The sequence below is a fragment of the Rhodamnia argentea genome, chromosome 11, assembly GCF_020921035.1.
Source record: "Rhodamnia argentea isolate NSW1041297 chromosome 11, ASM2092103v1, whole genome shotgun sequence".
Taxonomy (NCBI): domain Eukaryota; kingdom Viridiplantae; phylum Streptophyta; class Magnoliopsida; order Myrtales; family Myrtaceae; genus Rhodamnia; species Rhodamnia argentea.
In genome coordinates, this window is record NC_063160.1 from 15545246 (window position 1) to 15560864 (window position 15619).

Consider the following 15619-nt stretch of genomic DNA (forward strand, 5'->3'; position numbering starts at 1 on the left):
CGTACTCGCAACATTGTATGAATAAATCCAAAATGAACTTGAACCAGCTCATTTGTCAAAACCTTAATTTCCCCGAGCTCCAGAGTCACCTAATTCTATAAATAGAGTTGAAGCAAATGGATCGTAATTAACTTCTTCATAAGTTATAGCTAATTTGTGCTCTTGTACCAATTTACTTGTTTGCACGTGATTCAAGAAGAATAAGAAGTGATACACGACACTTCAAATTCGGTCACAATACATGCGCGGGATTGCAGGAAGTACTAGATCCTTTTTAGTTAATTAGAGCGAGCAAAATCAATTGCATTGATGCATAAGTTTCAAACGTTACAAACTTGGACATCTACTCATCGATTACAATTACTATATACAATGCTGCACATGTAACTAACATGATTACTATGTCCTGGAATGGTGTCTGTCTGCACTGCTAACAGACGGCAAGTCACTACGGATTCCCAAAATTAGCAACGAATGGTACAAGTCTCCTATAATCCCTCCTCCGTCCAAGAGCACAGTTGTCAAGCACCCGCCCAAGGATCAAGCGTGTATTCCTCAAAGCTACCTCCCTCGGCGGCAACCCCGGTTCAGTCGATCCTCCTTGTGAGGCCATACTCAGGCCTGCCCCAAATGCAGATCCCATGGGGTATTGAAGAGGCCCGCTTCTCGCCTTGAAGGACATTTGAGGAGCTAAAATTTTATCATCACTCCCATGGCCATTCTCGGACAATAACCCTGGTTCTTGTGGATGGGATCCTGTCAAGGAGCTACAGCTCTGCAAGAGAGCTTCCAGAACACTCTGTGCCTCCCAACACAATGTGCTCTCCACCAACTGGGACACTATCGCATACATGTGTGGACTCTGGGCAGCGTCCATGGGAGTATGCTGAAGCAATGCCTTTAGCATGAGAAGTAACACGCGCTGGTACTCTACTGGCCCCTTCTCTAATAACCGGAGCAAGTGCCCAAAAGCAAGAGCAGAGTGCTTTGGAAACCACTCGTTGCACAAAAGTGGCGACACACAGGCAAGTAGGTTATCAACACTTTTGAAATCACCTTGGGAGTAAGCCATAAATACCGTCGCTAAATCTTCCAACGATTTTGCTTGACACCAGATAGATATGTTGGCGGCAACCGAGCAGGCCTTCTGGTACTGCTGTTGGAGCGGAGAAGCAGGACCCACCACTAGATCATTGCTCAGCTGCAAGCAGAGCCAGGGGAGTAAGCACGTGATATGCATCAAGAGTCTTGTCTCTGCATCCCCGAAAATTGAGTCACAGGAATGCACGGTGATACGTGAGAGGACATCAATAGAGACGCCATGACTAACAGTCGACATGAGTCCTTTTAGCACGAGAGGCTGAACCCCTTCAAAAACTGGCAGATTCCCACTGGATGGTGGAACTTCAGAGGCACTGCTGGAATCCATCCGCTGATATTCTCCCATGTCACTACCAGAGGCATCAAGTTCATCTCTGGGCATGCTTGAGAGGAGTACATTTTCTGTTGTTCTGTCTCGGAATGATAAGCGATCAATTATACGGGAGAAGAGCTCAAGTACCTGACAGTACACATGAACAAAATCCGTGTGCATCATCGCTACACACCCCCAAAAGAGTTGAGGATAAAGTATTAACTTCTCTGGCTCCATGTTCTCCACCATGACTTGCAGTGTCAAGAGAATTTCCATAACAAAACCCAGAACTGGAGGAACCGGGTTTCCTAAGCATCTGTGAAGGCAGCGGAGGAGTGACACGCATGTATCACTGGTAACGGTGGGTCGAAGTGCACGGTAAATCTGGTGTGAGCGACATGCAAGGTGTCTTGAGGTGCACTCCATCGCCCATTTTAGTGCCTCGGTACCCCAAGTTTCACGTAAATCTCCTTGAAAAAAGATTGCATCAACCATGCTCTGAACTAGGGAAGATAGAAGAGCTGCACTTGGAAGCTCAGTTCTAGTAACTGTGGGATCCTCATTTTCCCACATCATGCTCCCACGCTTTGACTGGACATATTTGATCAGGCTCACGACCTGCTGTTTGTTCTCTCCATCACTATTTTCAACTTCATATAGCTCCAAGTGCCGTCCAGCAAGCGAGTACAACAAATTAACAAGCAAGTGTTGGCAGTGCTCCAGCACAATATCTTCCGAACTATCCATCGACACAAATGTGACATGAAATAGCAGAGGAAGGTGCTCACGGAAGTCTTCATCATTTTCATATGCGATTTCTGCGAGCAGAATCAATGCTATATCTGCATGGGTGAGTGAATGTTGCTGATGCCCTTGCAATGCTGATCGCAGTTCTTTTGCATTTACTGCAAGCCCTCCAGCACCAGAATGAATCCCCTCTTCTCCAGAGTTAGGAGTATCGATCAGGTAGTCTCCACTATCTCGAGATACATGGCGGCTTCTCATACTTCCAGTCGAACTTCTGACACCCATTAATGGCCCTGACATGTTCACCAGAGCAGGAAGCAGCTGACCTGACCGTCCTGCAGTTACTGGAACTATGTTCAGCTCAGGAGGCATTGGGCTAAGTGGGCCTGATACGCTTCTTCCAGTCACAGCTGCTGTTCTCCAGCTCAGGCTGCCACTCGTATTCCGAAGTGGACCGTCGAGGGAACCTCGAACAAGCAGCGGTGACATGTGTGGTTGGCTGTCCACTAAAGCAGCAACCTGGGCTGCTGGAGGGCCCTGCGAGAACTCCAACAAAAAGTTTCCACCTGCATCACCCTTGTTTCCACCTGGCAATACAAGTTCAATACTATCTTCCAGCATCCTTTGAGACAACTGGAAAACTAAGTGATCAATTGTCCGCTGTGGACATATGCGAGCCAAGTATAAACTAACTCGCTTTGCAACAGAGAAATATGTAGCAAATGCACCGCTGATTTCTGCAGATGCATTTGAATCGCAATCTTCAATCCCTTTTGTTATCAGGAAATCTAGAACTGGGCTAACGTTCCTAGGTTTGCTAGCAATAGTCCTCCACAGCTTCTCAATTTCATCTGGAAATTGGTCGCCGTGCCGCCATGTCACATAGTAGAGGCTTTTCAACAATCTTTCACTCCAACCAGAGTCTTTGAGTTTCCAGAAATTGAGATTCTCAATCCATGGAGCCATGCAAGTTAGGACCTGATGCTGTGCTATAATATCAACTGCATCAAGTTGTCTCTGCATAATTTCCTCGCACAGAAGGTGACTTAGTTCAGGATGATCTTTAGCCAACTTGCATGACAACTTGTACTGAAACTGTTGGTAGGAATCAGGAAGATTTCCAACAACAGCAGCTTGGTAGCTTCCGGAACCATCAATGCCATCCTCTGCCCACTCACGGTCCGAAAGCGTCTCTAGCATCTGAAGCGCTTCATCACGAATTTGCCTAGATGGATCCACAACCTTGTACAGGATAAGGCTCAAGAGTCGCTGGATTTCACATTTTGGTATTTCTTGCCGCATGTAGACCTCAGCCAACACACTGAAGTATCCATCAGCAATGGCAGGATCTGAACAGTAGCACTGCAGGAAAAGGTAAACCCATATGAGTTCCAAGAGGAGATGACACTGCTATGTCAGAGCAGTGTTTAAAATAACCCAGTGAGCTTAGTATGTCACAGATGTAAAAAAACACTACAGTTGTAAAAGTGATCTAAGGCGTAGAAGAGGCAGTGCGAAAGACATTACCCGATCAATGCATGCAGGAATCAGGTCCAAATTGGTAAGAAGCAGGTTTTTTAAGGCCAACTTTGCCAGAGAAGCACGAAGATGGCCACCTCTGTTACGAGCAGCAGTTCCCCTCCCACCTTCTCCAGTGTACTTGGAATAAGAGGGAGTTCGTGGATCAGCCGGTGAGTAACCAGAAGGGACTCTTGCACTTGGTTCCACAAATAAACTATTGATCCAAGATATCACTCTGCCACTCATTTTTCTTGCATTATCATCAAAGCAAGGCCCATACAGAAGTGAAGCCATAGCATTCATTGAGGCCCACTGGATTGCCTCCACCTGTTCGCTAACTTCTCTATCAAAAGAAAGTTTATCTACAGAATCCTTCGACCGAGAATGCTGCGAGGACTTGTACCGCTCAACCTCACGACGATAGTCACTAACACCATCCTGACTCCATGTGCTCACTGCATCATCACACCATGAGAGAAGCAGATCAAATAGTTTCTTTCTGGTTCTAAGATCAAACCTTTCAGACTTCGATTCGACAAATTCTGGGGCAAGTGTTTTTAGAATAGAAGCAAGTGTATAACGGAGAGGTTGAATTTCGTGGAAATTCTCATAAGGTGCTGAAGCTATGTGCCTCGTTGTCTCATCAATGAACTTCAGACAGTGGAGACGGAAGGCAGGCTTACGGACCAACATGCCAGGCCAGATACTCTCAGCAACTGTCCGATATATATTAGCAATGTGAATGCGGAGTTCCTCTCGCCGAGCTTTTTGAGACTGCTAACCAGAAAGATGAAAAGTAACCCACAATTAACTTCCGTTTACAGGTCAGAAAACTATAGAAAATGATAAAATTTACTTCCTAAATGTGGAGCAGACTCCTGCATGCAGCACTTAAACTAGTGAGAGAAAACTGAACATGATGGCAAGTATGTTGTTGCTATCCAAGAGGATGCCTAACTGGTAATAACATAACAAAAATCACAGATACATATATAACAAGCTGGAAACTCAAGTACCTTCCACTTTGGTTTTCCCTCTGTCTCCATTGAAATCTCGTCAATAAAAGATGAAAGTTCACCAAACATCATTTCACACCCTTCCAGATGTGAGTGACCGAGTGCCATGGTAGCTGCGTGCTACACCAGACAGATGGAAGAAAAGACACTTAGCTGACAGCACAGCAATTAACCCATGTCAACAGAATACGCAATAGAAGAAAAAGAAATGGGGCATTTTTATATTCTGCTTGAAGGCAATTAAATCTGATCTGCAAGTAGCATAGCCGTCAAAGTAGAGGAAGACTGTCGGTACAAAATATGTTCACAAAAATTCATCAACTCTTGACACAGTTTGTGCATTCCACATTTAAAAATTGCAGAGTTATTCATGTACTTACCGTGTAGGCCTCTGATCCAGATTTTAATGAGGAGAAAATTAGATGGTAGAGATCTTTGTTTACAGCCAAGCCACCAGCTTCTCTACTATCTGGCGGACACGAACATAGAAACATTGAGTACATAAGCCATTGATCCAGTTTGTTCTCCATATCTTGTGCCTGTGTTGCCTTTCCACCTAACTCAACTGGCGTAATATGAGCAAGACGTGACGTGACCTCCGCCCTACATCAGTAGTTGCTATTAAGGTCTTTTAATTAAAGGCACCCTTTTGCAAGATGCAACAACCGAGATCACAGTGAATAAGTAAATCTAAGATTGGAAAGATTATAAAGGGGCTGTTAAAGTCATAGCTTCTATAAGTTGCAACTTGTACATTAGCTTTCACGCTTTGATAGGCGTTAAAGATTTGCCACAGTAACCTGATAGATGAAGGAGTGCAGGACAGTCGGTGCGCACAAAAATATCAGAGATCCTATACTCCTAGGCAAACAAAGCAGACTGAAGAACAGTTCTAGAAACATGGCTTCTGAGATATCTCTACTGTCTATCCAACCCGAAGACAGATATTGTGCAATGGAGCCATCACAAGTAAAAGTCGTCAACTCATGTTAACATCTCTCTCCTCCCTGCTACCAGAATGATATCTCAAAAAGCAACTTCTCCATTATTAAACTGGTCATGCACACTGCCATAGCCTTCGGTCAGTTTTGGTTAACTGATTCTAGACAATTTTACAGAAAATATGAGGGCTGATGGGACTGGAGAGCACCCCACCCTTTTGGATAGACACAGCCTGATTAGCACACAATCTTTAATTTATGTTCCATGCCGCCTATCAACTTCAGACAGTATAGCATCCCAAGCGATGAACCAAGGTTTTCTTATGAGCTAACGTCCATTATGCTTACATCAAGGCTAACAGACAATTATCAACTAACGAGCAAAGGGAGATGTCAAATAGCATTTGTTCCAGTGCTTAGGAGGATAAAACTAATGTCAGCTGACATGATTAACTTACTTTGCTTCCTGAACAGAGCTAGGACATAGCTCGGCAGCATACTTTATAAGCTCACTCAGACAACGAGCCCACCTATTCTTATCAGGGCTGTCAAATATTATTGACTGAAGCGTTACATCAGGAGGAATGACATCAGATTCTCGTCTCAAATCAAAAGGACGCCCAGAATCCCAATAGCAGCTCTGAACAATTTCATCCTGTAAGGACAGCTGACAAATAGTAAGAACAACGCAATTCACACGCTAAATCCCCATGCCAAAAAAATGAGAAAGAGTTGACGAAAGTTATTGCCCACCCCATGCTCTTCGAGGACGTCGATTATAAAAATAGGCTGGGCTTCACTGACAAAATAGTCCTCTGAGTGTTCACGTGCTGAAAGGTTTCTTATATCATTCCTCAATGCGCGAACACAGCGCAACAACTCCAGTGCGGTGTGTCTAATCTGGCTGTCAACAGAACTGAGAAAAATAAGACCCACCGCATCTATTTCTGAAGCATGAAACTCTATTTTCTCAGCTGAGTGATGGACTGAAGGCTTCTTGAATCCCTCGTATGCCCGATCGCCACTCTTTACCTCTTCCGTACTAGGGTCAACCTTATTTTCAGATAAACAAGCTCGCCAAAAACGCATGAGTTCTAATAAGCGCCCCAATGAAGTCTGAATGAGAAGTGGGAACTCATCAGGAAGTCGCAGAATAAAGTTGGCCATCCCTCTCATAACCGCAAAACGACGATGGGGAAGATACCTCACAATCCGATTCAGTACTTGTACTGCTTCTTCACGAACACCAGGATCAATACTTATGCCATGTTGAGGTATTATTTCGGTGATTTTGTCACTTCGGCCAACTTCTTCGATCAGATAGGGTATGCACTTCAGCACTGACCGGAAGAGGGATCCTTGAGCCTTGTCTTTGGTAACAGCATCTACAGTAGCAGAATATGTCAGTCAGTGTCTCGGCAGAGAAGTAATGAATAGTAAGTAAATTTGGATATTGATGCTGGAAAGTATCTAACTAAAATAAAGTCACCCCACGTATGAAAGGACCCAAATATATGGAAACAAGCCAACCACCCCCCCCCACAAAAAAAAAAAAAAAACCAAACCACACAGACCGGGCAACAAAAGAAAAAAGAAAGAAAAAATAAAATGCCCTGACAGTAGCAAAAACTCATATTTCCACTGATAAAGCCTCTAGCATTAATCATGGTTCTTAGCCTAGCATTTGACGTGCTGCAAGTTATCTGTCTCTTAGTTTCATACTCAAAATCATTCTACCAAGGGTCATTGATGGCTATAATGGCCATTTTCCCTGAACAGCCCAAAGTTAGAACAATGAAATGCCACTACTAACTTTTAAAGAGTCATTCGACGAAATAAAAATGACTTTGAAAAGTCCCACTCCGGAACTTTCAAATACTCTACACAGCTGCTTTGAATCATTGTTTCGCGCAACCTTATATCAATCTCCAGTCCCGGATTTGCTATCAGTGGTCCGATTTAAGTTTCACAGACTATCAGTCTCAGGAAAACATTGAAAGACAGCTAAAGGCGTTTGTTTTAAACAACTCTTTTTTCTCATGTGGAATGACTGCCAAGCAGGTCATGAAAGTCAAGCCTATTCCAAGGTAATGCCTTTATCTTTGACAAATAAGTTATTTGCACTCCTTATGAGCACAGAACATGATTCAACCATTTTGTCCAACAGCAATATACTTTCTTTTTTATACTCTTATCAGATCCACCAGTAAGCAACCCCTTGGTTAAGAAAAGTGGTGTTGACTGCATCTTCAAGTTAAAACGGATCATAAACAGAATCTTCCATGAGAAAAAATGGATCACTGTGTTCATAGGCCGTGATTTATAGATCAGCATGATTGTGTGCCTTCTTTCAGCAAATTAACTCTCAGATGTTTATGAAACTCCGTGTAATTTAACAGACCAGTGGACATTAAGTTCTTTTCAATTCTTATACAGCTCAATTTAATAGCTTACAACTGAAACAAAATGCCACTAAGCAATTGAGCGTATGGGGCGAAACTAATTTAAGTTAAACAGGTGCCACATGCTCATGAAACAATTGTTCCCAGCTTATTCTATCATACGAGCAACACAGAGATAAACCATAGGAAATGATCACTATTCTGATTATTGTCATAAGGACAATCCACTCTACAAACATTCTTCAGAGATCCATTCTGACGATGTTCGTAGTGAAGTTGAAAAATACTAGCCCTCTTTAAGGTCAAAATTCAAGAAAGCAATTACAACACTTGTTCTAGACTTTTCAATGGAACTTGTATAGCAATTAATACCGATTGTGGTCCTTGAGGAAGTTAGAAGAGCCTGACTGTAAATCCGATGGCAAGACCTCACTATCAGTTCAATGGCAGCCTTAACTTTTGGAATGTAGTGCCCAATATCGTGACCTGCTAATGCAACAGATATCAAACATATTGAGTTAAATGGTCAAAGTCAACCTTTGGAACAAATGCAGGCTACAAGTTAGCCTACCTTTGAATATCTCCAGGCCGAAGTGCTGGCTAGAAGGTGTCATCACGATGGAGAGCAGAGCTCTGAGCCCAATCACCTTCGCTTCACTTGGGCTATCTTGCTTAAGTAACTCCAACACCATGTGATTCATGGCAAAATCAAGGTTATGCTCTGCCATTGTCACACAGAATTCAACAAGCTTATCATGTTGCACATCCTGAGTTAGCATTCCTTTCCTCAGAACTGTCAAAAGTTGAGAGGTCACACTATCTAAGTAGTCCCATCTGCGGTTTTGGGCATGGCTAGATGCATAAACACTCAAGTAAAACCTCATTACTCGATGAAGACAGTCCAGGGCCATGTATCTATGATTTTTGTCCTGCAGTAATGCCAATATGAGTAAATATGCAATTAAAGGCAAAAACTATCCATGATCTACAGCTCAAAGTCAGAATATCTCCCACATGTTCTCTCTAGTCAGTCGACTGACAATGACTGGACTTACTCTGAGAAGCTTGTAGAGTTGTTCCATATGAGAACTTAAGCCGCTGTTGAAGGTTTGAGGATCTCCAAGGCAGAGAAGAAGAGTTACCAATGGGTAACCGACCTAGTTAACAGAACACTGCACGCGTCAGAATAACAGAAATCATAAACATTCAGCGAGTCAGAGAGGTGCAAGAAGGTATGCGAATCGAGGAGAACTAAAACAATAAAACTTGGGAAATGAAATCTTCACATGGTGGGTTTATTAAATTCTCCGTGTAGAATACATAAATTTCAAGGAACTTGATGAGTTAATCTTCCACTCTGGCATTTTAAACTCCTTTAGTTGGTGACAAAAGAACCTTGAAAGTTCAGGCATTCATGCTGCACGTGTTGGTGTGACAAATCATGTAGATACATGATGAAGGCTGTCAATACTTTGGAGATAGAAGTTCCAGAAATAAAATCTTACTGCGAAATTTGAATCTCACTAAAGAGTAAAATGTGATTGAAATTCACTCACTGCGATGTGTTTGCTTTGCTTGTCCATCCATTGCATAAGCTGCCCTCTTATACGGCCAACAGCTTCATACCACAACGTAAGTGCAGGCTCCACACCTGATGGGGGCCACTGGCTTTTGCCACCATCGGCAAGTGGGGCTAGGATGTTCGAAAGCATATTGCACAGAGCATGATGAAGCTCGCTTTTCCGTTTATGAGGAGCCCGTATGAGAGGGTTCGCCTTTGCCACAAATGATGCCGACGCATTCAATCCTCCCTCAGTCTTAACCTGGCAACCATTCTGTTAAAAATTCCTACACTGATATTCACTGAAAAAAAAAAATGGATATGGCACTTACCCCAAGTTTCAAGTAGCGCATGCCATTAATAATACTAAGAGTTTCACTTCGAGCAACATTGCTATCAATATAACGAGTCTTGACTTCATCGAAAAAGCGCTCGGTGACGGAACTGAATCTGTGAAAGCAATGAGAAAGAACTATGCTGTTGGAAGAGTTTAACAAATCAGTTACATAACTGAGCATGCAGCAGTAGACCAGCACACTTCTGTCATTGTTGCTATTTGGGATCTACTTAACAGACTGATATAGGCAGGCATTCCACCAAAAGCTGAAAGCCCTGATGCTTCCTCTCCTCCTTTTTCTTTTTTCTTTCCAAACTATCAGAACTTGTCCAGATGCCATTCCACACTGGACTACAACAGCATCCAAATAATGCAAAGGTAGAAAAACTGAGCAGGAAAGAAATCTATAGAGAAGCTACTTGGCAGAAGAACTGCCTATCTTGGAGAAAACAAGAAATTTTGTTGACTATGGAATTGACTTTGTCCAGCAAACGAGATAGCCAATTAGCACAAACAAGCAATGTTCATAAATTGTTTACAACCCGGAGATGGAACTGCCAACTCCATAGCAGGTAAAACAAAAGGTACATATCCCATTTACCAGAAGTTCGCACGTAGGACCTTTGAGTGATAACAATCTGTAACCATCTTATGAAAACCCATCTTCATTTAAACAAAGGTAACTAAACCAAACTAAGAAAAAGGAAAGGAAACTGCTTTCTCAAGAACAAGCTCATTCACAGGTACCGGCAAAGGGCAGAATAAAGCATTATTTGTAACAAATTATACCTGATCCGAGATAAGGCACCCAAAAGCTGAGCTACCAAGTCAAGAAGAAGCCCGCGCAAATCAACTAATGAGGGATACTCAACCTGGCTTACCACCCTGGAATAGCAGTTTAGTCAAATCATAGATAAAAAAGCAACAAGCACTAAATCAAAAGCAGTTCAAAAGACAACATAAAAATTAAATCTGCACTACATAAGTTAGTCTGCTTGCTGGATCTCATGAATGAATGCATGCTGCAGGCATGACGCTGCCGAACCATGGCATTCAAATTAAAGTCATGGCCATTCAATAAGCAATGCAAAAAAAGAAAAAAAGCTTGAAGATGTATCGTTAATTAAACACTCAGCGGCTCATGAAAAAAACTGACACAATCTGTCTGGGTCAGTTAAGAAGGAAAAGGCAAAGTTGAACTGAAGTAAAGACTAACTGGCCATTGAATTTAGAGTAGTCTCATAGGAAGTCGCTAGAATGGCATTGAAATCACAAATTTCAACTTATCCGCTAAATTTAACGCCCCGCCCCCTTCTTTTTATTTTTCCAGGCCAACATTTTTATTTTTTTTACTATTTTCCGTTTGTATCATGCACTCGATCACTCCAACTTGCAAACCTCTTGTATAAATCTACACTGCCAAAGTAACCTAAAAGGCACTCTGACCCCTCTTGATTGTCACTTTCTCATGCAAACTCCAATATTTTCTTCCTCAAATCAGACAAACTTAATTCGAATCATCTTCAAGAAACCAGACTAACTCCTCAGTCTAATTTGCAAATCATATACAATCCCCTTCCCCCTCTTTTCTCCTCTTACTCTAAACAAGATTGATAGGAGAGAGCAAGGTTCGACTATTACCATGAAACAAGTCAAATTGCTACAAGATGGTTCAATGGCTGGTAATTCAGTTGGTTTCTCATTGTGTTTGAAGCTATCCAAACTAAATCTTTTGGTTCAGTTCGGTTTAATGAGAAAACTGGACTGACCAAATTTACACTCATAGTATATCCCGCTCAAAACAACAGATTGAAGTTATAATGATTTGTGTTAACATTAATCATATAAACCATATTTTCACCAGAAAATTGCTGCCTCAATTCGCACATTTTCATGATACGAAGTTTATACAGAAAGCAAGATGTAAAATTAGGTGAAAGGTCCAGCAAGCATCATCTGCACATCAATAACCGAAGTCTCCAAATTGAGATGGTCTTTTACAAGATGGGGGCACCTATAATTGCCACAGTTCCAGAGAAGCCTCACCTGTCCGCATTAATTAGCCAATCAAAAACAAAGTTTTCAAGCCCCTTCCAAAGCTTTTCTGCCATTCCACCAAATGAATTCGTTAGCAATAGAGCAACAAATACAGTGACATAAGCAATTTGTTACACCATCACAACCAAAAGAGAAGCTGGAAGAGTGACAAACCTGTGAGTCCCTCCTGAGGACAGCATTCCACAAATCGAATACATGCCGAGCAAAAGATGCATTCCACTGCAAGCTGAAGGAGAAAGTATTATGCAGTCATCACTAAACTCAAGCCGGTGGCATTGATACAAGTAAGCGTTGAAGATAGTGAACATAAACTCGCAGTATTTCAGTATGCAAAGGCAATTTGAAGTTGGGTGTCACAGTTGTTGAAATAAACCATCAACGAATCAAATTTCAGAAAGAGACATATGTTCGTTCTTAAACTTTGATATTTAGAGAAGCACATGCAGGCGCAAGCACAAGCAAGTGCACTAGCATGCATATAAAAATGGAGATTAGTCACAAATGATTTTGAAATGTCAAAAACAGAAGCAGTACCTTCCTCTGGAAAGTAGATGCATCATTCGCACCTTTTGGGGACTCACTGTAACATAAATCCAGAAAGAGTATAATAAACAATAAGATAACAAAAACGTTGACTGCACCCATATCACAACATAAGAAAAAAGTGACAAGTTCTTAACCTTTCTAAGTTTGCTACTATAACACCTCAAGGAGATTGATAATTTCTTTGAACTATCATTCATGATATAGCAATCCTTATAACTAAGATGTACTAGCTTTGACTTGGCTTGAACACACAAAAAAGAAAAATGAATCTTCCAACTAAGCACAACATAAACTTGGGATGACATGTCTGCAGTTCCTCTCAACAACAGCATCTTCAAAGTATCCTGGAATTCATAGCGGATGGCCGATTAGTATGTGGTTCAACCTATTCAACCAGCTAAACCCGGGTTTTTTTAGCAAGTTCATCCAGAAAAGTACTCACTACATACAATTTAATCCAAAGTTGACAGAAACTTTGCTCAAATGAGTCGCCGAAGGCATGGTGTCACTCCCAAGAGGATATGGGTGTCAGTCTCACCAAATAAACACTTTCTTCGAAGGGTATGCGAAAATTACTTTAAGTAAATTATTTGCCACAACAGTAACAGGCATGCGCTCAGATGACTGCTCTAGCAACAATAGTGGCTCAACAAGAAGGGAGAAAAGAAGTAGACTGGAATAATGTGATGCTTTTTTAACTGTCATTCTTTCTGTTTTAAAATTCAACTATTTTAAGAGAAAGAAGTTTCAGATGAAAAATCTCTGTGACACCATCTAGACATAAACGAAAAGAAGAAAAGTGAGAGAGGTACAGCAAAGCCCGTAGAAAATGGCTGATTAGTCCATCGGCTGGACTTCAGCTTGCATAAACGGTTGTCTCGTCTTTAGTTCAGAAAGGCTGCACCCAAATTAATTTGGACTGTGACAAGACACGGGTTTTCTCAATGGTTTTCTAGATGGAACAACAAGCACACACATGAAACTGACACTCAGATTTATTCTTCATCTTGGATAAGATGAACTTTATAAAAAGAGAAAGAATTAGAATCTTTGCATGTGATCAGTCAAAATTAAGTCACCCAATGTCTATGGAGTCATGAAGACATGGAGACACTAACAATATTCACATGCTAGGGCCCTAAAGACATCTCATGATGCATAGGCAAACACGGTCAATCATTTTGAAGAAGAAATGAGAAGTTACCTTTCTCTCCATTTAAGAAGGGCTTCCAGAAGAGGTATAGGTGTATGCCGCGCAACCATAGCCAATGAATCGAGTACTTGTTCATAGGCCGGATCTGATGGTCGAAGGTACTGTCCATCCTGTGAATACACATTACGAGAAAATTCATCACACCAACAAACCTAAAATTAGGACTACAGCTGGTATGCTGTTGGAAGAAAATCCATTCAATATGGTCAAGAGAGGATGACAGAGAGAGCCAGTTGTACTACAGTAGGAAATTCCATCCATCCACCTTAAAGACAATGGTGCCCACATCAACCCAAACAGATGAACTTAGATCATGGTAATCAGTTATAGCTAGATGAACCAGTTCAACACCCTAGCAAAACCAGGCCGTCCTCGCTCATTTCACTGGCATTTATGTCTAAGGATCCCATCTTACTGCCTCGCCTTGAGGCACGGGGACAACTAACAGAGAAAAAGGACCTTATATTATGCCACCAAAGAGACGGAAAACTGACAATTTGCCAAATGTTTCACCTTTTCCTCATCAGCAAGGCTTTCAGAACCTTTCTCGCTCAACAAGTCGCCTTTCTCAACAGTTCAACAAATATTCTCTACAACCTGAACATCGAGCCCGTAGGCTTTCATTCACCAAGCGCGCCTCAATTCCGACAACCCTACAATTCCAAAACAGGTTCACTTCTCGACAACAAGCAACTTTGGCCGTATTAAGCAGGTTGTTGACAAATACTCCAGCTTCTGTACCCCATCGGTCATAGCGAATACAACGTCTAACGGGCATTAGTCAAGAAGTTTCGGGGGCACGGGCTCTGCACCTCCGATTCAAATCAGGACTCCATTCAGCCCGAAAAAGTCGGCAATCAAACTCAAGGAGCGATTCGCGCGCGCGAGAGAGAGAGAAGCACTGACCTGAGCTTGAGCAGTTTCGATGCGACGCCGAGCGAGCGGGAGGAATCGCTGCAGGAGAGCGTCGACGATCAATTTCGCAGCGCTTCCTGCCTTCATCTTTTGCGATTTGTTTGGGGTCGCTACGAATCACACTCCATCTTGAACTCGCTGGGACTCTGACGAACGCTTCGAGCCTCGTCCATCATGCCTATGATTCCGTTCCCAGTTGTCACCTTTATTTCCATTTATTATATTTATTTATGTATTCGCTCATGTGTTTTATTTTTTGTGCTTATATCTCAAAATAATTAATTAATAAAAAAAATATTTTCATTATTCACCGCAATTTAAACTATCGTTTTTCAGAAATTATTTTTTAAATCAGTAATTTCCACTAAACAAATGCACCATTAAATACATTTAATTTTTCACATGGCCCAATTCTGTTACATGCACATCGTATTTTCAAGATCTAAGCATTTCAAGAAGGCCCCCATTGTGTTGTTATTGTGTCGTGCCCGGACAATTGCGATCTCTGCAATTCGTTATTCATCTTGCTAAGCTACAAGATCATAACAATAAATTACATTTCGGATTGATCGATTACGTAACACACGAGCCACGCACAAGGTGATCATGACTCATCTCGACTCGAAAAAGAACGTTCCGGCTATGAGACATGCGTATAACTTCCTTTTGTGAAAGAAGAAATAATATATTCAAATGACACGGTGATGCAAAATACTTGAAAGAAGCAACGAAAGTGAAGGAAGGGTGGCGCGCAAAGTAACACATAAGAGAGAACGGATAAGTATTAAGAGTCTCAAAATGGGATAAATGATTTGTAGGAAATGCTAAAAGGAATAATAAAATTTCGAAAGAGCTGTCGATTAAAAGACTCGATTCGAATTCGTATCATGAATGTTGAGAGGTGTATGATTGGTAAAGTAAGTAAATTTGCCGTCGACCAAAAAAAAA

General features: G+C 41.8%; 1 protein-coding gene across 2 annotated transcripts; it reads right to left on the reverse strand.

Moving 5' to 3' along the window:
* Nucleotides 1–255: 255 nt before the first annotated feature.
* Nucleotides 256–14870, reverse strand: LOC115753402 (cell morphogenesis protein PAG1). Of its 2 annotated transcripts, none has more exons than XM_030691998.2 (17): nucleotides 14663–14870; nucleotides 13748–13866; nucleotides 12532–12577; nucleotides 12151–12223; nucleotides 11986–12043; nucleotides 10729–10824; nucleotides 9935–10052; nucleotides 9598–9864; nucleotides 9097–9198; nucleotides 8613–8970; nucleotides 8414–8527; nucleotides 6393–7024; nucleotides 6098–6294; nucleotides 5079–5301; nucleotides 4699–4818; nucleotides 3689–4456; nucleotides 256–3523 (listed from the first exon to the last, which is right to left on the reverse strand). In XM_030691998.2, exons 1-17 carry the CDS (start codon nucleotides 14756–14758, stop codon nucleotides 449–451), a joined length of 6462 nt encoding a protein of 2153 aa, XP_030547858.1. In that variant the 5' UTR covers nucleotides 14759–14870; the 3' UTR covers nucleotides 256–448. The 2 variants fall into 2 exon arrangements, with proteins under 2 accessions (XP_030547858.1, XP_048128627.1); XM_048272670.1 differs by having other exon boundaries at nucleotides 3689–4459.
* Nucleotides 14871–15619: the final 749 nt, after the last annotated feature.

Excerpts from the sequence above, each read along its gene's own strand:
- LOC115753402 (XM_048272670.1), bottom strand. The coding sequence starts at position 14,758 with ATGAAGGCAGGAAGCGCTGCGAAATTGATCGTCGACGCTCTCCTGCAG. Across the intron at positions 12,224-12,531 it reads CATCTACTTTCCAGAGGAAG|CTTGCAGTGGAATGCATCTT; the intron begins GTACTGCTTCTG and ends TTTCTCCTTCAG. Across the intron at positions 5,302-6,097 it reads AGCTCTGTTCAGGAAGCAAA|GGCGGAGGTCACGTCACGTC; the intron begins GTAAGTTAATCA and ends CTACTGATGTAG.